Here is a 24642-nt window from a genome sequence, read left to right on the forward strand (position 1 = left end):
CATGGGATTTTTCACTTTTTTATTCCCAAATCTCGATACACAGTTGACTTGGACACTAAAAAAGTGCACAGCGTCCTCTCGCATGGCTCGCTGCGCTCTCCATGCTTCGGGCACGGTGCCTCGCTGCGCTCGGCAAACTATTTTATTCTCCCACCATGCCCTAGTGGATGGTAGGGCATGAAATACCGCCTGTCAGCACATGTCGGCTAAAAATAGTGAAAACCCCCATGTTGACCTTTTGACTGTCGACCTTCTCCATGCCGACCTAATGCGTGTGTTGACCTAATGACCTTGTTGACCTAACCCATGTCGACCTTCGTGCATGTCGACCTTCAGTGGTCGACCTAGTGACTTGAGGCTGTAATTGCTGCCAAAGCGGTATCAACAAAGTATTAAGCAAAGGCTGTGAGTACTTAGTACATGTGATTTCTTAGTTGTTGTTTTAATATATAAATTTGAAAAAATCTCCAAAACCTTTTTTCACCTTACCATTAAATCTTTCTCATGGCTATCACAGATGTGGCTCAACCACACCTTCTACAGAAATGATTGTATGCAAAAATACAATACTACATCATGATACGTCTTGTTAATGTAAAACAAGAAGTAACTGTAGAGGACATAGTCCATGACTGGTAATTATTACTTGTAATGCAGTTCCATAAATCATGCTACAGTACCTCATATTGTTTACAAGTACATTCTTACAGTGATGGGATATAATGCATTATTATACTGTTTATACACATTAATATGCCATTGTTCATTTCGTGTCATTTCTTTCAGAATAAAAGGCTTATTTATAGGAAGGGGGACCCATTTTATGAAGCTCAAGAAAATCACAACCTTATTGGGGTGGCCAATGTATTTCTAGAGTGTCTATTTTACGATGTTAAACTTCAGTATGCAGTGCCTATCATCAGCCAGCAGGGGGAGGTAAGAATAACCTTTCATCTTTTTATTTTATTGCAAAATTTGACCAGGGATGATATTATTATTATTATTATTATTATTATACACTAATGTGGACAAGTTTTTAACCTATGTAACATTTCTTAAACTCTACATAAAACCATCTGCATATACACTTTTTAATATATTATGTAGTATATATTATGTAGTAAAGGAATGTGACACTTAAGTTTTAAACACAATTAGTGATTTATTAATATAATTTATAAAAAAACAATCATGATGATAAAATATCAATATTTATAATACTTAAAAAGCATTGAAAGGCAGTGGGAAAGACTGCAGCCCTTTTAGTCCGTAGATATGGCTGTTGATAAATTTAGGACCTCTTCGATAGGACCTTTAATTGGGTCACAATTAGGTTTTATATCCGACAATCAAAATATTTATGGAGCATAAATTCTCAGTTCAGTTGGCTTTATATACTGTAGAAGTTGAAAAGGTACAATATTGCCAGAAACTCCCTAGTTGGCGTGTTCCTTTTATTCCTGTAATAACAGATTGATGTCTCAATGTACCAGAACCTTGGATGAATGGCTCAATTAGTTGCAGATAGCAGCCATATAAATGAAGCTTTTGCTGTATATTGGAATAATACCTTTTGAGTTGCTGTCTCTAGTATCCTCTGTGTTGGTGGTTGTATTTCATACCAACACAGTCCTGGGCAGTGGAGGTATGGTGGGGAACAACGTAGCGGTGTTCGCAGCGGCTGCTGTAGGTAGAGACAGACCGCAGTGTAAGACCAGCTCACTTCAACCTGCGTCTGTGAGTCAACCGCTCGCTCTCAGCTGGGGCGGACACTCGTATGGAAGACAGTCTTACTACAGCTGGTTAGGGGTCCCCTGCCTCTCCGTGCCGATGCAACCTGCGGTCCACAGCTTAGATGATCGGGTGAGCTGTATGCCAGGTTCCGTGCAGACTCATTGGGATGGAGCCTTAGAGACAATTTGCGTACCCACTGACAATGCAATGTCAATATAAGAAAGCAGAAGGTCTCGACGCGTTTCTCCGTCATTTAATGTGACGGTTTCTTCAGAAGAACCTCTTCTGTATTAAGGGGACACACGCTCCGTAGTAAGAGGACACACGTGCTTCTCGTGCGCGCGCGTCCCCTTCCAGCAGCTGGCGGGGGCTGGCAGCTGGCAAATTTACCGCCAGCCCCTGCAAGAATGACAGGTGCTACATCTATAGGTTTGATTTCAGATTTCAGGTCTCTCAGGTCTAATTCCACATACAGTATACAAATTTTTGGCCTTTTTAATGCATAGTTTAAATAAAATTAACTATTGCTCACAACTATCTGTTTTTTTTATTTATTTTTGCTTACTTTTCTAAATATTATTTGCAGCACCAAACTCATTTCATTTATAGTTCCCTACTTAGGCAATGTAGTAATTGCAGTGAATTTACCTGCATGCTGTATGTAAATAATCATGGTATGATAAGCTATTGTATGAATGGATACTGAGTTAATGACTTTGTGTCTGTCCTTTTTGTCATGTATAGGTCGCAGGACGACTTCACATCGAGGTGATGCGGGTTACGGGTGTGGTTCCTGAGTGTTTAGTGGGTGATGACTCATCAGAGAATTCTAGTGAAAGTGGTAGCTTTGAAATCATAGAAAATAGCGGGGAAATAATTTACCGGCCAAAAAAGCTGACATGTCGTGTAAGTATAATCTATGTGCCCTGTGAAATATGGAACTTGTATAAAAGCAGCGGAGTTGTTCAGATGTTTATGCACTTATTATATGATGAAAATAATTATATTTCTCTGCTTAATGACATTTCCGAAAAGCTGGTGAACAGGAGAAATGATAGAATTATTAATGGCAGTGGTACATTATCTCTTTCTAACTTGCAGCTGTACAATGACCAGATGTAATTGCTTGCCAAATTATGATTTTATCTATGTGAGATTACTAGAAACACTGGTTTATAGAAGCTGCACTGGATCTAAAGTTCTTTAAATTTGGTTCAAAATTTGAAGCTCCTCCCATCATAGCCTTTTATGTTTCTGTCCTTGGTTTGTAACGCATCCTTCCTGGAGACTATTGTTCCGACTCCTCCTCTGCATTCCCAGGCAAAGTCTGGTTAGGGTTTATCTTTCTAATACTGCCCATACACTTGTGTGATCAGATTCGATGCGACATCGCAGTGGTCCATTGAACCCGATCGCATCTTGTGGTGCTAAAGTGCCCCCTTTGCAGCACCCGATGTCGCATGCCATCTTGAGATGGCACATCGGGTGCTGGAAGAGGGCGGGCAAAGGGCGGCGTTATGTAGCGCAAGAAGCGCTAACGGTCAGCGGTGGCGGCAGAATTGTTTAAACACTGGGCAGCCCTCTGATTGGCTGAGATAGCCAATCAGAGGGCTGCCCAGTGTTTAAACAATTCTAGTGGGTAGCGCTAGTGGGTGGCAGAGGTCAGCGATGTGCGGCAGAAGTGTTTAAACACTGGGCAGCCCAATCAGAGGGCTGCCCAGTGTTTTAAACAGATGATGCTGTGGCGCAGGCTGGCAGAGAGGCGCTCCATCTGACAACCCGGTGGCCAGGAGCGATTTCACTGCCCGTCTCCGCTTCACGGAGACGGGCAGGGATCGGGGGGGAGCAGCGGGGAAGCTGTAGCGGATGACGATTCTATCGCCGGGGGCAGCTCCGACGGGAGATGCTCCATCTGTACATCTATCCCTGAGTGCTGAGCAATCTGTCAGTGCCAGTGTTCTTGGGTGATGAGTTGGGGAAAAATGAATAGACCTCCGACTCCACATTTCTTATAAATTATGTGATGTGATTTATTCAGACAGACAGGGAAGCATGGTGCTGAGCTTCTATTTCTGCTGGCATCGTTCAAACTGGTATCATAGCTCCTCCCACCTCAGCTCCAGCTCTCAGCTCTTACACAGCTCAGCACCAGCTCAGGTCACATGGGTTTGGTACAATGTATATATACCTTCCTAACCTCTAATTATGGCCATAAATAGCATGGGGGTGGTTTCATATATGGAAATATGCTAACTAACCATTTAAAAACACATTCCTATATGGATGACAAGTCTTCTGTACTTTTCTTTTAAACTGTTGATGTCACTTTTTCAGATGCAATGTATATCTATAGCTCGTTGTATGTAAGTCTTTGATTGATGGCACAGGATAGCGGCTTGGAATAGCTATGTCACTTTAAGTCCTTGAAGACGAATTCTGAATATAATGTCCATTAACTTAAATGTTCATCTTGCGTGGAAATACAATTATAAAAAACCCATATTAACACTAGTTAGGCCGCTTAGAAAATCCCCTGAAATTGCCCCATGTGTATACCCCTTTAGGCCGCTGGGCTCTGAGTTTTCCCCTGAGGAGGAAGGTGAGGTGGCCAATGTCTATGACACTGAGGTTTTCTTGTGTCCTGATGATTCCAACAGTAAGCAGGGAGTAGATTACGTAGTGTTATCTGGAAGATTACCTTTCTGTTGGCTATCTTCTCTACTAGGATTGTTTTGAAATGTGATGAGTGTGTTGTAGGTATTTCTCGTATTTCTTGATGACCGTTATTTTCTTGGACTAAACCTTCCTTTCAGCCAAAAGTAGTCTCCAGGTTCCACCTTAATCAGGACATTGTTAGTTGTTAGGAGGCTAGGCAGTATCGCCCCGTGTGTACACATAGGGCTATAGCGATGCGCAGCCACGCAGTGTTGTTATCAACTGGCCAAATAGACTGTGCACACAAGAATATTTTCACTAGACGCTATATGCACTGTGATTTGGCTGCGGCTGGGGAAAGCACGATGTGGTTAGCCATCTAATCTCTGATGGCTAGCTACATCTTGATTACACATTTGGCTAGTCCAAATTGCTGAGATGAGTCCCGTGTGTTCACGCTTTTAAAATGGGGTAAGTCTTGGGTAAAAGGAGCTCTCTGTAGAATCTGGAGGGGCTTTGAAGATTATTATTATTATAATTTGATTTATAAGGCGCCACAAGTGTTTCGCAGTGAAGATCAACTTCCATAGGATCATAGGATGGATGAACGTGTGCAGCTATGATAGTTGAATACCTCCATGTTCGGTACACAAATTTGAAATATTTAGAATGTTGAACATGATAGGTTTGGATAAAATGTTCTATACCACTCCACATCTTAAAGTTCTCTTCTTTATTGGGGGGGGGGGGGGGCACTGAACATCAAACACCTGCCCTTTATGCCATTGTGCTGCTCTACTTTGATTATTTATGTTTTTCAAGTAAATGTAAAGGCTACTGATTATTATTGTTTGTAGTTTGACCCTATATTTCATTGCTTCCAGTGTCCCCAAATAAACTTTGACAACAGGATTGGCATACTGTAATTATAGATATCCTATTGGTTAAGACTGTTATCAATGTCCTTGTTTATAAAAAAAAAAATAGTGTAACAATTTTGCCTATGAGCTATTAAATCAGTGTCAATAATGTGGTTACATTAATATGAGGATTAAACATGAATTACACCATTATGCCTCACTTGATTTCCAGGTCAAAATTAAAGAAGCCACAGGCCTTCCGTTAAACCTATCAAACTTTGTGTTCTGCCAATACACCTTCTGGGACCAGCCTGAACCTACGGTAGCTCCACCTATGGTCAACCCTGACATGCCTTCACCTCGAAGTAAAGATGCTCAATTCACAGTTACATTTGCACATTCTAAGGTGATTATTATTATATACTTATTACATTGGCATGATTATAACAGATCCCATTCTATTGAAAAGCGGGGAGCAGAGTTTTATCCTGACAGGGTACCGATAAGCATGCTTACCTTCAATCTGTCCCCCCAAACCTTATCCTGTCTTCCTGTAGCCTAGCCCTAACCATTAGTGCCTAACCATAAGCTTCATATGCTGCACCCTAACCATAATACCACCCCCGCAGCCTAAACCAAACCATTTTAGATGCTTCACCCTCCCTCCTCGCAGCCTAACCCAACACACACACACACACACAACCCCTGTGGCCTAACCTGCTCCCCAGCATATTTGTGATCAGGATTCTCGTAGCCGGCGCCACCATTGATGAATATTCTGGAGCTGTTCTTCTAGACATAGGTTGAAATTCCCGTGTAGGTATTTTGACTGCCAGCATTCCTTGAGACTGTATGATTCAGACGTCTTCACATAATTTCAAATGGATAAATTTGTGTCCTCCAAATCGCATTTTGTACCTAGTAGCAGGAGTTAATTGTAATTGTAAATCTGCTTTTTTTTTTGTTCTTTAAAAGGAAACCTACAACCTATTTATTATATTGTTGTTTATTATGCTCTATTTTGAGCCATTCTCACTCAAACTCATAACCGCAAAATATATACACAGGGAAATCTAGAGTCCTGAGCTGTTAATACAAGGGTATGCAGTCCACTGGGCCTGAATGTTGACATTAACAAAATGATGAGGTTTAAAATATCGACATGAATGTTACATAATATAAATATCAGCATTAAGGTTAGGCTGCGGCTAGGGCTAGATAGTATTGCAGACAATCATAGAGTCAGTATTGTGCATATTAACGTTGAACCCCATCAACATTTGGCTGCATACTGCACCTGTTGTGGGAAACCATTTCCTGCAGAGTGCACCCAGCATTGGTTATAATGCAGCTCAGCGCAACAAGAAGGCGATACAACCTCTGATGGGCTACAAGTGGGTAGATTAGTGCATTCTTTTTAAATCATGTATTTTTTAAAAAAAATTTAAGAAACATACATAAAACATATCCAAAACATCAAAACACAAATCACAGTGTACCAGTTAGATTAGTGCATACTTAATTCAACATAGGTTATCAAGAGGAAATAGTCTTACACTGGACCTTATTCTGGTCTGTGCGGACGGAGCCGAATATGCGGCCAGGACCGTGCGTCCTAAACCCCGCCTTTCGTACGGATCGCCAACTCCGTCCGAATGCGGTAAGAAGCTGTCCGTAACGGACCGCAAGTGTATTTCTCATGAATACACCTCCTCCATCTCAGGGAACCTCCCCCATCATTCGATGGTCGCAGAATGCAGGACCGAGTGGTCAGGCAGCTCCCGCAACCTCAGACCACACGGGCATTTCTCAGTGCAAAAGCAGGGATCTGGGCGGGCAGCTGACATCCGGCAATGTCATATGTCCGCCCCCTACACGTGCGTCACGACCGCATTACCATACGTACGCCCAGCGTTTTCATGGGAACGCCCATGAAACGCGGGGTGTAAACATATGGTAATGAGCCCAAACAGCCCTTCACGCCCCTCTCCACCCCCTGTTCGTAGTGTACACATTTCATGCGGAATTTGGATGTGCGTCCCGTTCGCACATGCGCAGACACAAAACATCGGCGGACCAACCGCACGCGGACATTACCGCACCAACCAGAATAAGGGCCACTGCGTCCACAAGCAATAATGATATTTCATACTGCAGTCCAAATTAATTATATGATCTATAAATGGGGATTACTACCGATTTATAGGGGCCTCCATGCTCTAGCAGGAGGCCCCAGAGCCACTTTACCTCTAGTCTCCTGTAGTGAGGATTTGGACTCAAATAATTTAATATTCACATATAAATACTAATCTAGTATAAATTTAATGGGGGGGGGGGGGTTTCATGCCCTTCCGCTATTTCCAACAGCTAAAAATTTTGGTAGTTCAGTATTCAATCTCGTCCAGAACTTGCCATCATGGCGGGGACTTGCCGGCTACAGATTTCCCTCCCTTCTCATGAGAGGAATCTGTTTTGTTCGAATCGGCTGTGGATTGTTGAATCTGAGGCCATTTTCGCCAATCCACATGAGTTCCAACACTCGAAAGTCGGAATATCAAATGCCAACTGTCAAGTTGACGTTGGAAGCAAGCTCAAACGGCAATGATTCTACAGTAGCTGTTGGGAGTGGGACACTCAGAATCCATATTGAATACCCCCCTAAATGTTCAAATGTTACACATAATAAAGATGATCCCAATCTCCCTTGATTCGGCTGGGGCAATGTTTTTAAGTTTGTTGGGGTATACCTGCCCATCTCAGCCCGCAATAGTAGAAATAGTCGTATAAAGTACTGTACTTGTACAGGAAAACAGGTACTTGTTTCCTATCTGGGCGCCCACGATTTTAATCGCGGGCATCGGGGGTAAAATCGGGGCCATCGCGGGCATCGCGGCCGATAAAAAATCAGGTGCGATGTGCCAGACGCGATGCCCGCGATTTTCCCATAGAGAACAATGTTAAATGCCTCAATTTACCCGCGATGACCGCGATTTACCATAGGAAACAATGTTAAATGGATCAATTTCCCCAAATTATCATAGGGAACAATGGGAAATGGGGCAAAAACACCCCTGAACATAAAAATGTCCCCCCAAAAGTAGTTGACGCCACCCCGCCATCAACGTGAACCCGAAGCGTGGCGAGCGCAGCGGTACGCGTCCTCCGACCTTTTCATGCCCTACTATCCACTAGGGCGTGGAGTGAGAATAGAATAGTGTGGCGAGCGCAGCGAGCCACCGAGCCCGAAGCGTGGCGAGCGCAGCGAGCCCCGCGAGGGGACGCGGATACCTTCACAGGTAAACGCGTCCCTTCGCGGACTTCACAGGTGTCCGCGTGGCCACGGACACCTGTGAAGCCCGCGAGGGGACGCGTTTACCTGTGAAGGTATCCGCGTCCCCTCGCGGGGCTCGCTGCGCTCGCCACGCTTCGGGCTCGGTGGCTCGCTGCGCTCGCCACACTATTCTATTCTCAACTCCACAACGACGTGGATAGTAGGGCATGAAAAGGTCGGAGGACGCGTACCGCCGCCCCTCGCGGGCTCGCTGCGCTCGCCACGCTTCGGGTTGGCGTGGATCGTGGGGTGGCGTTAAAAATTTGGGGGGACATTTAAGGGTTAATTGTGCCTATTTGGGCTCTGTAGCCCATTTAACATTGATTCCTATGGCCACATCGGGTCCATTGAGGCATTTAACAGTAAAATCGCGTCGGTCGGGCCATTTAACATTGATTCCTATGGGAAATCGGGTGCATCGCGTCGTGGGCATCGCGGGTACATTTATGGCCGGCCGCGACGCGACCGACGCGATTTCCATGTTTAACATGGGTTTCAATGGGAAATCGTTTCCATTTGGCAAATACACGGAACTGCACATCTTGGTACATTTGATAAAGAACCCACTGCACCAATATGAAATACCTACACATTATTTTTGTGTTATCTTTATGACCATGAGGACTACAGAGGCCAATATCAAATGTAGTTGTTTTAGTTTTGTTTTTAGTCTCTGGTATATTTTTGTTTTAGGATTACGTGGTGCATATTACTGAAGAGTTTCTGGAGTTTATTGCTGAAGGGGCTCTTGCTATTGAAGTTTGGGGTCACAGGTGTGCTGGAAATGGGAGATCCTTATGGGAGATTGATTCTCTTCATGCTAAGTCTAGAACTCTGCGAGACAGGTAGTAAACTATTGAACTTAAATGTGTTTACTGTACTAATGGCATGGGGAAAATAAATGTAAACTTCTCTTTTTGAATAGCAAATGTTCAAATATGTAAAAGTATTTTGTAAATATGTCTATATGGGTCTTATATAATTATTGTTATACCATTTGTAAAAAAGTATTTAGTTACTATTCCAAATGAAACAAAATGCTTTATTCTTAAATTCCAAATTTGTGTTTTTAATGCAAATATCTTGAGTGACCGTAAGTAGCAGGTCTTCATTAAAGGACACTAACATTACATTTGCTTAAGGGAAAAACACTACACTATATACTATATTGCTCTAGATGGAACGAGGTAACCCGGCGAATAGAAATGTGGATATCTATACATGAACTGAATGAGAATGGGGAATATGTGTCTGTGGAGCTGCATCAAGCAAAGGATGTGAACACTGGTGGTGTATTCCAGCTCAGACAGGTGAGGGGAAGGCGCAGCTAATGTCATTTTGGAGGATTTTTCTTGACATTTTCTTTATATCTTGTTATATATCTTGTTTTTGTATAGGGTCATTCCAGAAGAATCCAGGTGACTGTGAACCCTGTTCAGAATTCTGGCACATTGCCTCTGATGGTTGAAGCCATCCTCTCTATTTCAATAGGCTGCATCACTGCCCGGTCCACAAAGTTACAGAGAGGGCTGGACAGTTATCAGGTAACTAGAATGAAAGAGAACACAGTGGTGCAAATTGTGTATATGCAGATATGAAAGCGTGATGAGTATAATGATTAACCATACAGTGTAGTAGATCAGTGAGATGTATGACAAAACGGATTTACCAGTGGCACACCTTTGTACTTTACTTCTATCTTATCATTTGCCTTTATATCCACCTTTTTAAGGATAACTGATATCATAATTCATCTCAAATTCAAAAGATTAGTTATCTGGACTCCAAAGTTCTTGGTATCCAGCGGGTTGTCAGGACGCCTTGCAAATGCTGCTGCTTTGCTTTTTCCATACGGTACAATATTTCAGTGCATTTTGAACTAGATCGCATCTCATGCGATCAAATTGCATGCGATTTGTGTGCGATCGGGACCTAGTTCAAAAAGCACCGGCTGCACAGACTTTATGTGCGGTACGATGGGATGCCCACAGCATCGCACAGCACCCTTGCACCGTGTATGGGCACCTTAAGCTCTGACATTGGCAACATTGTGGACAATGAGCTGCTGTGAGAAATAAGCAGGTTGCCTAGAACTACCAGTGGAAATATTCCTGAGCTTGAGGAGTAATGGCTGGTATGCATATATTATCTGGAAAGCTGGTGAACAAACTGAAGATTAATATTTAGTTCAATAACTTTATCATCCAGTTGGACACTGGACCTTAGAGTATATAGAGGCTGTACCTTGCAGCATTTCTGCAGATTAGTGCCTCTACACTCCAGACTCCTCTGTTTCTGTATCCCATGCAGTTTAAGTACCCAAGGGATAATGTGTGTTTCTGTACTAGAGATGCTTAAGAACTTTGGGAGTGATTCTGATTCACTCGGTCCCCGGCGAATTCATAATGGGGACTGATGTTTACGCACTTCGCATGTGCAGTTCTTCTGTGCGGGAAACTTGCATAGTCGCCGTTGTGGTCACACAGGAGGGGGCGGGATGGAGGGGGCAGGGGGTCATTCACATGTGAACACAGGCAGGCACCTGCCTTCTGGGGGAGGGTGGCTGCTGTCAGCCGCCCGCCTCGTTCCCAGACCCAGATGCCACAAGTCTAGGTCAATCCAGACTGATTTAGATTTGCGAACAGGGTAAAAATCATTTGATGGTCAGCGACCCTCGAATGATTTCGGCCCTGCACGCTACTCTGGGAATGGATGGCTAGCATTTGCACGCCCTGCGGGCAGCGTTTTCAAGGCTTGCTAAGCTGCAACGTTTCGCTGCTTAGCGAGTCAATCAGAATCACCTCCTTTTTTTCTTTATTTCTTTTCTTTATTTTTAAATTCAATATTTGTATTGAATCTTATGCATCAGAATAAGTCACATCAGCAAAGGTAACATGCATACACATTGAAAGTATATACAAGTATAAGAAGGTAAGCAATATAATAGCAATATCAAAAACATTGTAATTCACAACCGTATGGCTTGTAAGAAAAGCATATTAATACTTTCCAATGGAGTCAGAAGAAAGTATAATGTTTCCATATATGGAATTGAAATGATGCATAACTTACCACATTTTCTTAATTTTCCAAACCTTGATAAAATGATCAGGAACCGTTGTTTCTAAGGCTTGTGTTGTGTTAAACATTTATTGTATTAAATGATCAAGAATAAACTGATCATGGTATGTTAGGTGATGTTGGGAGCGCCATACTAAACGCAAGTTGTATCTAAAGCACAGCACTAAAACAGTAATTGAAACAAAACATGCCTAGCAATAAAGTAATCCAGGAATGTATTGTTACATATTGTCTAGTGGAAGGTATAGACCAGGCAGTATAGAGAAAATGTAGCTCCCTTAAGCAAAAGGCAACTGTAATATCTGAGCAACAAGGAGAGGCAACTTCCAAAATCGTTCCTTATGAACAGCTATAATAATGAGAAACGTTTCTATCAAATAACATTATCCAGAGCAAAATAATCTAAAACTCGATGACTTCACAGCAAGACCTTAGATATAATTAAAAGTAACTTAGCATTGATGCTGTGAGTATCTTGAATGTCAATATATTAGGCAATGGTCTCAAAGTGTGCTATGGCGTTTGAAAAGGAGGTCATAACCAAATAAGCAGTCTTATGTGTAAATAGAACATAACAAACATTCATGTCACTGGGCCAAAAAGGCCCTGAAACAAGGGCAGCACATAACGAACGGGGTTTGGGGATGGAGGGAGCCATCCCAGAGTGACAGGATTACACAACCATAGAACAATAAAATACCTTTGGAGTGTTAATAATCGCTGTGATAACCAAAGTGGAACAGTCACCAAAAACACCTCTGGGCACATTGCTATATCCTGTACTACTGTACACAGGTGTCATTCCACTATTAACCATGGGAATGTGGCAATTTACAATCCAAGATCAGAAGTGGTAAAGAACTCGAGATGTCAATAGTGTTGTGGACAGTAATACAACTTGGATTAACCCTATCAAGCCAATAGATTTGTTCAACTTTTTCCCTGCCTAGAGTATCCCCCAAAACTGACTTAGGGTATTGGGAAGGCCATGAAACTAAGTAGCCTAAATTCTCAGTGTTAAAATAATTTTGGAGCTTTTGACTGCAGATGTGAGTGAAGGTCTGTGGCTCTGCTGAAAGACAGGCTATTTCTGTGGGATACTAAGCTGCTGTTGGCCTATGGTACAGTTCTCTAAATTACAGAGGATACGCTATCTGCCAATGATTCTATTGTACAGTCGATGATCTGGAGTGATGATTCTCTTTTTTCCACCCACCAATCTATGTGAGGCAAAGGATCTGAGTTATACCTTTTGCCATCTCAGTGGCAAATCCATAATCAATGTAGAGCAGTCTCAGTGATGTGTTTATAGTGTGCCAACAAAGAGGGGTTCCGCTAGGTGTCTACACAAATTCAAGTAATATGTCTTTATCACCACTAGGTGGAGGTGATGCAGTGCAGATGAATGCACTGGTACACTGAAATGCTTATCGTACAAAGATGACTAGTATCGCCTTGCATAGAATGAAAGATTACCAATATTTATAACATACAGCAAACAAAAGTGTTGGTTAAATCAGTCCACAGTGAACCATCAAAGTATAATATACACAGAGAAACAATAAAGTCAAATCAAAATTTAGTGGAGTTGCACTTTCATGAAAGAAGTGAAGTGAAGCAGAGCAAGGGTTTTCAGTTGTATCCCTTCAGACAATGTTTTGCAGCAACATAGGGGGATCTGTCAGCTTTTCAAATGGGATAGGGAATGAATGGCACTGTAATTCTCAACAAAGAAAGGATCATTGTCTCCTCTGTCTTCAGTCCCTGGTGCCCAGGAGAGGTAGCTGTCCCACAAAAGAACTTTAGAGGGTAGTGCAACTGAGAGCTGTAGTCCTATGGTTATTTGCAGCGCTTTACCAATCAATAGAGCGCTGATTACAAGAAAGGGAGTGGCTCCCGGATCCCTTCAGCATCCACCCAATGAGACACGTGTTGCGCGCACTCTGGTCAAAGCAGCTCCCCAGGTTCCAAGACCCCAACAGGTCAGGTCTTCCTGTGGTGGTACTGGAAAAAAGAACAGATACCGGAGTAGCTGTTGGGGCGCCTGTGTGAGTTGTGAAGCTAGCAGCAATCAAAAAAAGGGATTGTCAGTCACTGTAGGAAAACAGAAATGTGGGGGTGTAGATTGCGCTATTGATGGCAGAACAAGGTTTATCAATAATATTAACAATTTATTAAATACATATATCACACTAAAATAGGTGCATTTACAATGAAATATTAAAAATAATTATGAAGTTAAAAATAAAAATGGGTTTTTGAAAGGCTGCGTCCAGTTTTGTATTTTAAATATATCATTGTAAATGCACCTATTTTAGTGTGATATATGTATTTAATAAATTGTTAATATTATTGATAAAACTTGTTCTGCCATCAATAGCGCAATCTTCCTGTGGTGGTGCCTTGCTCCAACTGCGCAGCCCGGACCTTCTCTACCAGCCGCCGGCTCCCACCAGGATCCACGACCATTGTTCTTTGGGTCGACTACATTAAAACAGCTGCTGAATATTGGCAGTTGAAAATCTTATTTTCCGCATTTGTGATATGTTGTTTCATTTGAGAGGTCCAGGGCTGGTTTTGGATTTAGGGAGGGACCCCATGCATTTTTTATTTTAATGCTTTCTTTGCCGTTAACCCTAAGAATAGTGCACAGATCCCAAACTTGTCTGTGTCACGTGTATTGTTTGGGCAGGCAAGCTGTCATTCCGTAGGTTTTTAAACCAACCTTTTAGTAAATCTCAGGTTTCTATTGTCATTATGTGAAAGTATTGATTGTTGGTCTGATGTACTAAAGTGTTTTAAATAGTGTTGGTGTTTTAGTATCCAATTGGTACTGACTTGGTGTGGTAGGTCTGTAAAACTCATCCAAATTCCCAAAACTGGTGATCACTGTAGCAAATATGCCACCTGGAATATAAAACTCCTGTAATAGACACTTATTAACATAAAAAAAAAACAGTATCATGTAGACTAAAACAATGAGAAGTTAAAAAACAAAAATAAAAATAAAATATGACATAAAATCAATAATAATTATTTTGCTTTTGGGGGTCCAAAAGTAATGAATTTTGTTGCTCACATGGCTCCATATGAGTGAGTGGAAGAAACTAGCATTGGGCAGAAGTTTTTTGCTCACAGCAGCTTCACAATGTATCCTCTTAGAGGCAACTTTAGAAGTCCATAAGGCAATAGTATTTATCAATTGGATAGAAGAGAAAATACTGTAGGATTGTTTAACCGGCATCCCTCTCCCCAATTCCACTGGGGACACTATTTTCCATCCCTTATGCTCTTTTTAGATATACATGTTTCCGGTTCTTGTTACTATATTCTATATCCTGTTGGGCTCCGTTAGTTAATAATTGGAGTTCCTTTAGGATGGTGTATATATAAAATGAGTAGTCGTCACAATTTATACAAATTAAAATTATCTAAGCATCAAGGAGCATTTACCCCGCACCCTTCCAGCGAAATCAGAAAATGTGATTTAAACCTATTATAAAAATATATTTTGGGGGGGATTGTTTAGGCTATGCCATTAATTTTCTGGTAAAAATTGATTTTGAAATTATCTTAAATATTTTAATTCGAGTCATTGATATGCATTAAATAAATAATTGCTCTACTGTTGTAGTGCAGAACTGAAAGTAGGTAACCTAATACACTGCATGCATAAATTGGGAAATGTGTGATTTAACAAATGACTTTTATAAATAAAGCACACTCGATGCTTTAGCAAATTAGCTTTACCTTTCTCTTCATCTATCTTCTTGTTAAAGAATGAATGTATTGATGCATCTGGTACAGCTGGGTGTGCTTTGGTCAAACAGGCCAAGCACCGAAACTTGTTATGTTTTCTCGCTTGCACTATTGATTAGCATTGTACATACATTTATGGTGCATTTACGGTACTACTGCACATAACTTTGTTACTATATGACAAAAGGTATGCATGTTCTGTTTACATCGTGTATTCTCTCCTACCAGAAAGAGGATGATGTTGGTGGTGATGATATGGATAGTTACCAGGTATTATTACAGTGGCTCCTTCCAATCCCGTGGCATGGGACAAACTTCTGCTCTGCACAACAACATGGAAAGGGGGAGGAGATCTTGTGGAGTGTGGGAGCGTTACTTGGGAATGAGGGTGCTGGGGAAAAGCTTGTGGAGCTGGGAAAGAGGAGCTTTAAAATCACACTTTACTGTCATCACTGAAGCAGCATCTAAACTTCTCACAATTTTTTCACTGTGTATAACGCTAGCTAACATATTTCCACACAATATTCTGGAAGCTTGTTGTAAAGGTGGCAGTATACAAGGCAATAGTGCATAATAAGAATAATGCATGATATTTATTTGATGAAATTTCCAGCACTTGAAGTAATCCTGTGGTCCAGTCTGTATACAGCTGTGGTGGCCGAGCTATCCCCATGGTAATTCACCTATACAAGTACAGGATGTTTTACTATTATATAAGAGGCATCTGTTTAAATTAAATATTGTGCCACGAACGTATCCATATCCACACAATCTTTTACACAAAATAGTTTTTTAAAGGAATTGAGCATTCAGCTTTGTATACATAGATCCAAACTGGCTCATGTTCCACAAATTTGGTATAAAATGGAACATGTCCATTTAATAACCTGAAAAATATGACTAACTTTTATATGCTAAATCACAAATGCACTAACCTTTGGCTGACCACATGTTAAGGCTTTATACCATTCTCACAATACACATGCAAACACAAGGCATGATACATGATGGGGTTTAATTTGCATGAAGACCGGTATTTACAGATGGGTCTGCTGATCACCTCTCTCACAAGATGCTGTATACAGAACTAATGGTGGATTGCGTTCACCTGTTTTTCTTTGATACCTTAAGAAAAATAGAAGGCTCACCATCATTCCACCCTTTTTGCCATTAAACATATTTTTTTTATATATTATATAAATATTTTTTTTTTCATTCAGTACAAATAGTAATTTTTAAAAAAAAGTTGATCACTCTACGAATTTTGTGATTTTTGTCCCCCACTCCCTCTATTTATTAGTAAAATAGCAACGAAAAAAACTGTTTAATGGCATCACTTGTTAATTTTTCATTTAATTCATGTAGCAAAAGGCAAAAATCAAACTTTCAGAAAGTAAAACATTAACCTTACACATATTTGTATCTTTCTAACAGGAGGAGGATTTGAACTGTGTACGTGAAAGATGGTCGGACGCACTGATAAAACGCAAAGAATATTTGGATGAGCAAATTCAGAAAATTATCAATAAGCAAGGTTAATTTAAATTAAGTTACAAAACTAAGATATTTTAATTAGTAAATTGTTCAAAAACATATTACTATACTATATAGACAGTACTCTTTACCTAGAACGGCGCCCGCGATTGGCATCGGGGGTTTGGGGGGTAAAAAATCGCGGGCATCGCGGGTACATAAAAAACGGGTGCGACGCGATGCCCGCGATTTTCCCATAGGGATCAATGTTAAAACTGTGATTGGACGCGATTTTACTGTTAAATGCCTCAATGCCCGCGATTTGGCCATAGGAAACAATGTTAAATGGGCCACAGAGCCCTAATAGTGCCCTTGAACTGTGAAATGGCCCCCACAATTGTTAACGCCACCCCACGATCAACGTCAACCCGAAGCGTGGCGAGCGCAGCGAGCCCGCGAGGGGCGGCGGTACGCGTCCTCCGACCTTTTCATACCCCCACTATCCACGTCGGCGTGGAGTTGAGAATAGAATAGTGTGGCGAGCGCAGCGAGCCACCGAGCCCGAAGCGTGGCGAGCGCAGCGCGGATACCTTCACAGGTAAACGCGTCCCTTCGCGGGCTTCACAGGTGTCCGCGTCGTCATGGACACCTGGGAAGCCCGCGAGGGGACGCGTATAACTGTGAAGGTATCCGCGTCCCCTCGCGGGGCGCGCTGCGCTCGCCACGCTTCGGGCTCGGTGGCTCGCTGCGCTCGCCACACTATTCTATTCTTAACTCCACGCCGACGTGGATAGTGGGGGTATGAAAAGGTCGGAGGACGCGTACCGCCGCCCCTCGCCACGCTTCGGGTTCACGTTGATCGTGGGGTGGCGTTAACAATTGTGGGGGCCATTTCAGACTTCACGGTGACTATTTGGGCTCTGTGGCCCATTTAACATTGTTTCCTATGTAAAAATCGCGGGCATTGAGGCATTGAACACTAAAATCGCATCCAATCTCACTTTAACATTGGTCCCTATGGGAAATCGCGGGCATCGCATCGCATCCGTTTTTTAGTGCATTCGATGGTTGCGATGGTCGCCGTTCTAGGTAAAGAGTACCATATAGACTATAACAAAATACACATAATAAGATGCTTATGATCACGACCAAAAATGTTTAAAAATAAATAAAATAATAAAAACTACAATAACACTTAGATTTTTTGAGCAATGAATTCTCTGCTATATTATTCATATATACACAGTGGCGGTTTTTACCCCCTGGTAAAATCCGCCACTGTAGTGAAAGCCAGATGCAGTCTGTGAGACCGCACTGGCTTCACTGTGACTGGCAGTGACTTCCTATTGGAAGTCCGACCTGCCAGTCACCCAGGCAGTCCCATTGGGAGGTGTTCCCTCCCTCAGGGACACCTTTCTGTGGGCTGCTGTGCAAAATCGGCAATTGCTGCATGCGCAGTAAATATGTTTGTACTGTGCATGCGCCAGTCCCGGCGCCTGTCATCATGGAGACCAGAGAAGAGCGGCGACAGGGGGTGGGGGGTGCCTGCGGCCAGAGGTAGCCCCCCTCCCCCAAAAAGGTAGGAGCCACCACTGTATATAACTGCTATTGTGTTTATCCTAAATGTGTACTTTCTTACATATATGTATATATACTTTTGATGTTAAACTGGAAACATAATTAATTAAGGTAAAAATGTCAGAACTTGGTTCAGAACCCCTTGACACAACCCCCATTACCACCACCACCTCATCCCCATGATGACCGATTAGGCAATTGAAAGTATTCTATTATTTAGTGGAGTAAAATTCTCCAAATTACAGAATAAAAGTTTGGTTGGTTGGAACAGGTATATGGGGGTGTTATATTTGATGGGGGATTAATTTTTTTGAGTGATTTCAAATTTACCCAACATCAATTTATTTATATATTTTTACAAATGTTATGGACTCCAAATTTATCTACTGTATTTAAACCAAAAAACTTTTTTTCTCTTTTCATATTCCAATAATTAGCCATTTTAAAATTTTAAACTACAGTTGTATTAAACAATCTGCTGATAAAATTTGGATAGCGTGAGATTTGGGAACATGCAGCAGTAATGATAAATTGATATAATTATATAACATGATAAATTGGGTGTTATACACGCTTTAAGGTTTGCATTCAATTAGAAATACGCCATTGTGTTAGCTCCAATTCTTGTTCTTGATTCTGGGTCTTCATCCATAATTCATATACTGTATATGTTTTCATGCAATTTACCCAAAAGCAGAATGTTGGGTGTCTTCAACAAAAGTCCATAACTTAGTTTACATATCCTACCAGAACTAGTTTCTAGAATTGGGGTGGACAACATATGTATTTGCAGGCTGATATGTGTCAACATTTTAAGATTATGTGAGGCAATTTTTGTTAGTCCACAGCCCTGGAGAATGCTTTTAAAACACTTTTTTTTTTTCACATTCACATGTTCTTTTATCTATAGTAACATAAATGGCTATTCTTCTTCTAGAGAAAAGTGAGGATGATATTGAGCGGGAAGCAAGACTGGTTGAGCAGTGGGTGGGCCTAACGGAAGAGAGGAATGCAGTTCTAGTACCAGCGCCGGGAAGTGGCATCCCTGGAGCACCAGCGAACTGGTAGGTGTTTAAATGCAAGAGACTGTCAACAATTTTTAACTATATCTATGTTTTCATCTGGATACACCACACCAACTAAAAGCTGTGGTTGGTTCTCAATGACCAGATACTGTATCATGTTACAGCACATAATGCATTATCATCAATAAAGTGCAAGTGGTAGTTACAAGAAATGGTTTCTCCTGTCGCAAACCGCGCTCACAACCTATTAATATGATAAGGAGTAGTAGGATCTTTAATTCAGTCCAATTCCAAACGCAGGCTTTTTCTATTTCTTTCTTTCGTAATTTCTCTTATTTTCTCCGAGAGGGAGTATATAAAAAGAAAGAAATGGAAGAGGATATATTATATGTTCTCACAATCGTTTGAAGGGGGGGATAGCCACCACCGCTACACGGAAGTGGATTGTAAATTTAAGAAGGGTGGCATACCCTACTCACACCAAACGGGGGTTGTGCTCCACATATAAAGGTATCTTTTATCCGTGATAGGGAAGACAGACTCCAATTCACAACACGACCTTCGCCCTTTCTGGTATATATAGGTTCACCCAGTGTATTTTCAACATAAATAGCGAGGGGGACGTACCCCACTTACACAGCACAGTGTGTTGTAAATCCTATCTCGGTTTCTTTGTGGGAGTATCCTCCTCCCAGTATTGGTGTATTTCTTTCTCAATAAGTATATATAAGAGAAGAGAAAGCGTACTTGAACATATAACAGATATTTTATTTTTCCAAAGATACAATAAATTGGGACAACAATGGACCACAGCCCTTGCACAACAAAGATGAAAAAAGCACTTAACTTTGTTCAGGGGATCAGGTCCGGACTGATACCCCTGAATTGAGAAGTGAGGCAATGCAGTGGTGTAGGTCTCTTAAATATGTCCCAGACTCTCCATCAACGCGTTTCAACCATACCAGGTCTTCCTCAGGAAGACCTGGTATGGTTGAAACGCGGACCTGATCCCCTGAACAAAGTTAAGTGCTTTTTTCATCTTTGTTGTGCAAGGGCTGTGGTCCATTGTTGTCCCAATTTATTGTATCTTTGGAAAAATAAAATATCTGTTATATGTTCAAGTACGCTTTCTCTTCTCTTATATATACTTATTGAGAAAGAAATACACCAATACTGGGAGGAGGATACTCCCACAAAGAAACCGAGATAGGATTTACAACACACTGTGCTGTGTAAGTGGGGTACGTCCCCCTCGCTATTTATGTTGAAAATACACTGGGTGAACCTATATATACCAGAAAGGGCGAAGGTCGTGTTGTGAATTGGAGTCTGTCTTCCCTATCACGGATAAAAGATACCTTTATATGTGGAGCACAACCCCCGTTTGGTGTGAGTAGGGTATGCCACCCTTCTTAAATTTACAATCCACTTCCGTGTAGCGGTGGTGGCTATCCCCCCCTTCAAACGATTGTGAGAACATATAATATATCCTCTTCCATTTCTTTCTTTTTATATACTCCCTCTCGGAGAAAATAAGAGAAATTACGAAAGAAAGAAATAGAAAAAGCCTGCGTTTGGAATTGGACTGAATTAAAGATCCTACTACTCCTTATCATATTAATAGGTTGTGAGCGCGGTTTGCGACAGGAGAAACCATTTCTTGTATCCATTGTTTATATTGAGGGTTGGGTGACCTTCCTTCTCCTGTCTCTATTGCTGCTCCTTGTGCGCCAGTGGGATACTGTACCTCTTATCTTTTGCAAGTGGTAGTTAGCTGAAATGTTTTACTGAAGTAAGCAATTAGGCCTCTGGTATAACAATAATATCTAATAATCTTTAAAATTATATTTGCATAGAAAGACTAATCATGAAACTGAACGTTCACTATCGGATATGCAACTGATGAACAATAAAGTGCTGCTTTACACATAAGAGTAAAGCCAGATAGAGACTGCTGCTGGAAAGTGAATAGAAGACAGTTGTTTACTGTATCTCGTGTGGTGTCTCACTCTGCATGTGCAGGAAGTCACCATTAGAAACTTTTCTATGTGCTTCATAGAAGGTGACCTTACACTGTAGCTAGAGAGCACACCAATGCTGCTGATGTGGACCCATACTGTACACAGCTCTGCTTATTAACAGAAATACACTATTTTTTATTGGTGGTTTTTTTTACCCCATTTTCCCAACAACGTTGTATCAGCCCAATTGGGTACAAAATGTGCTGCAGGTGGGGAAAGAACATATACTTGTCACTTATACAAAACGAGTTTGCATTTGGACCACTTGCGGTGCACAGTGGTTTGTAGTGCAGTATATTGGCATCCATGCGAAAATTGCACTTAATTATGTAGTCAAAAAAAGAACCATTTGTTAATAGAAGTGTGTTCATTTTGGGTTTGCACAGAGATGGATTAATCTATAGGCAAAATAAGCACCTTCTTAGGGCATTAAGGAATGGGGGCATGGCAGAAGTGTTCCATTACGAGATTTCCCATGGGCCATACGGCTCCACAAAAGGGACTCCCACTATAAATAAAAAAATATAAAATAAAGATTTTATATATATATATATATATATATATATATATATATATGTATATATACATACACACACACAATAATAAAATAGTAATAATAGGTTAATGATTCAGTTTGACGATCTGATCAAAGACTTTGCAGTTAGAAAAAGTTGGAGAAATCTGTTCAAATATAAACTTATTTTCCATCTCAATCTAAGTTTTGTTTCATTTTGAAAAATATTTTATTTTAAGGTTGAATATTGTTCAGATTTCGATTTAGATATAGATAAAAAATGCCAAATTCTTGTGAGTATAGGGCCTCTAAAGGTATTTATCTGGCCCTGGTTATCGAGCATTTTACACACAGCAGGTGAAGTTCAATAAATGGGCAAAAGAAAATGTACCAAAAAATTACCAGAACCCAGTCTTCCTCCCCTCTGGGTCATCTGTACATTTTACTATTGGTTTCAAGGTGCCCATACACGTTGCGGTAAGCAGCGTGCAATGTGATGTGTTATCAGGCGGATCGCATCGGATCGCCCACGTGCGTTTTGTATGCAATCCGATCTGCGGGCAGTACAAAAAGTGTGTGCAGCACATACTATTTGAACTGTGCGATGCGATGCCCGCAGAAGCTGCTTGCTGCTTATCGCAACGTATATGGGCACCTTCAGATAAACATTATCGATTCTAAAAAGTTTCAATTGCTTGTATGTTGAGAAATATGGGAAAACTTGCTCCATCTTTATATAATTTAAGATGGACTTTTCGTTGTTTCCTGTATCAGACATTTCTATGTAGTATGTTCATAAGTAGATTACATGATGCTTAATATTATATAAAATACTACCTTCTACCCATATTGAAAGGACCAATTTCTCTTTCACATATGACTCATTGACTTGGGTATCTTTGCAGGACTCCACCATCTGGAATGGAAGCACACATACCTGTCCTCTTCCTGGATCTCAATGGTAAGTTACCTGGTTTTGGTAAATCTTCACATCACAGATAGTTTATCCATTTTCTATTTCAAAGATGCAGGAAGACTGTAGACAAAGGTAACAGACAAAGGGGAAACATGCAGAGCTCTGGCCCCAGCTACAATTTCACATCCCCATCTGATTTATAGGGGGTCGCACAGACAGGCCCTGGATCTTACCAAGGCTGCATAACCAACCTAAGGAGCTGCCACATTGGAGCCAGAGATTGGTTTTGATGGCCCTGTATATTTAAATATTGAAATGCATAACAGAAGTTGATCATTATAAAATGTAATGCTTTGTTACCTTAATAAACAGGTATCATAATCTGTTCCCATGTTTTCCCGTCATGTTGCTAGCAGATGACCTCAGTGCCAATGAGCAGCTTGTGGGATCACATGCAGCAGGTGTTAATTCCATATTACCAAAGGAGCATGGGAGCCAGTTTTACTACCTGCCGATCATAAGGCACAGTGATGAAGAGGTAACATTTGCACATTGTATTTATATACAGGTATCTATGTGACGTTGTTGACTCGTTTGTATTAGTGTAGATTCGTGTATATTTTCAGTGTTCCTTGTATGTAACTGCAGAACCCTTGTGGTGCTTTATAAGTAAAATATGATATTATCATGAATACACCATTAGTTTAAAGGAACTCTTATTAAATTATTATTTTGCTATGAGTAAAACAGTTCACCGGTAAGAAGATGCAACACTGAAAACTTGCAAGATAAATAAGTATTATTCATTTATATAGTTCCAACACATTGTACATAATCGGAGTTGCTTAGAACCGGTCTCCAAGGCTTAGTACATCTGCCCCACATTTCCTTATCACATAAACAAGATCTTACCAGGACCACTTATACAACGATGTATGTATAGGACTTGGGAGGAAACCAGAACCCTTGTACCAGACCTACAGTACTGTATATAAACTACATTTTGATTGAGCTACTGTAGTAACCATTGTCTCATGTAATGTGTCTTCCAAGGAGAAGTTAAGACTGATTCCTGCGCACAGAAATAAAATGTTATAATATAACATGGTGCTTACTGCAGATGTCATTTCATACTCTTGACTTGTAAAGATGTTTTGATATACAGTAAATATAATACTGAGACTGGTGTTTCTTCATTGTCAGGTATCAGCCACTGCTTCCTGGGATTCTGCAATCCATGACTCATTGCACTTAAATAGAGTTACTCCGCAGAGTGAGCGCATCTATCTTATTGTAAAGATCACGGTGCAACTCAGCCACCCGGCCGCGTTGGAGTTAGTTCTGCGGAAGAGAATTGCTGTTAATGTGTATAACAAGCAGGTAATGTAATTTGAACAAGAAAAAGATGAATGCTTCCATCTCCAGAAAAATGAACGCGCACATATGCAGATCTGGGACATTCTGTGATATGGACATGCTGAGTCCGGGAGGGGAAGGAAATGGGACTCTGGGCATGTGGCCCAGGGGTGGGTGAGGTGTAGTTATCAGATAAAATGATTATAGTCGCCAGCACTAGTGAACAGCTTCTGATTGGCTATTTGCTAATGTATCTGTGAAAAGTGCTTTCTTTGTTACTTAGGTATATGTGTACTAATTGTATTAAGACAATGTTTGACTGCTACTTTATATTAGAGT

General features: G+C 41.1%; 1 protein-coding gene across 5 annotated transcripts in view; it reads left to right on the plus strand.

The window, feature by feature from the left end:
* The window catches only part of KIF13A (kinesin family member 13A), a 217877-nt gene that overhangs the window by 165132 nt on the left and 28103 nt on the right, over positions 1–24642 (plus strand). For 2 of the 5 annotated variants that reach the window (XM_083187859.1, XM_083187862.1), the window contains exons 20-31: positions 787–936; positions 2479–2640; positions 5482–5655; positions 9274–9425; positions 9758–9890; positions 9978–10124; positions 15649–15690; positions 16855–16954; positions 19409–19535; positions 22937–22992; positions 23361–23485; positions 24151–24327. In XM_083187859.1, the coding sequence (XP_083043985.1) occupies positions 787–936; positions 2479–2640; positions 5482–5655; positions 9274–9425; positions 9758–9890; positions 9978–10124; positions 15649–15690; positions 16855–16954; positions 19409–19535; positions 22937–22992; positions 23361–23485; positions 24151–24327 (1545 nt within the window). The remainder of the gene's footprint in view (positions 1–786; positions 937–2478; positions 2641–5481; positions 5656–9273; positions 9426–9757; positions 9891–9977; positions 10125–15648; positions 15691–16854; positions 16955–19408; positions 19536–22936; positions 22993–23360; positions 23486–24150; positions 24328–24642) is intronic. The other 3 variants (XM_083187861.1, XM_083187863.1, XM_083187860.1) reach the window with 2 other exon arrangements.

This window comes from Crinia signifera, chromosome 5, assembly GCF_055691185.1.
Source record: "Crinia signifera chromosome 5, ASM5569118v1, whole genome shotgun sequence".
Lineage (NCBI taxonomy): Eukaryota > Metazoa > Chordata > Amphibia > Anura > Myobatrachidae > Crinia > Crinia signifera.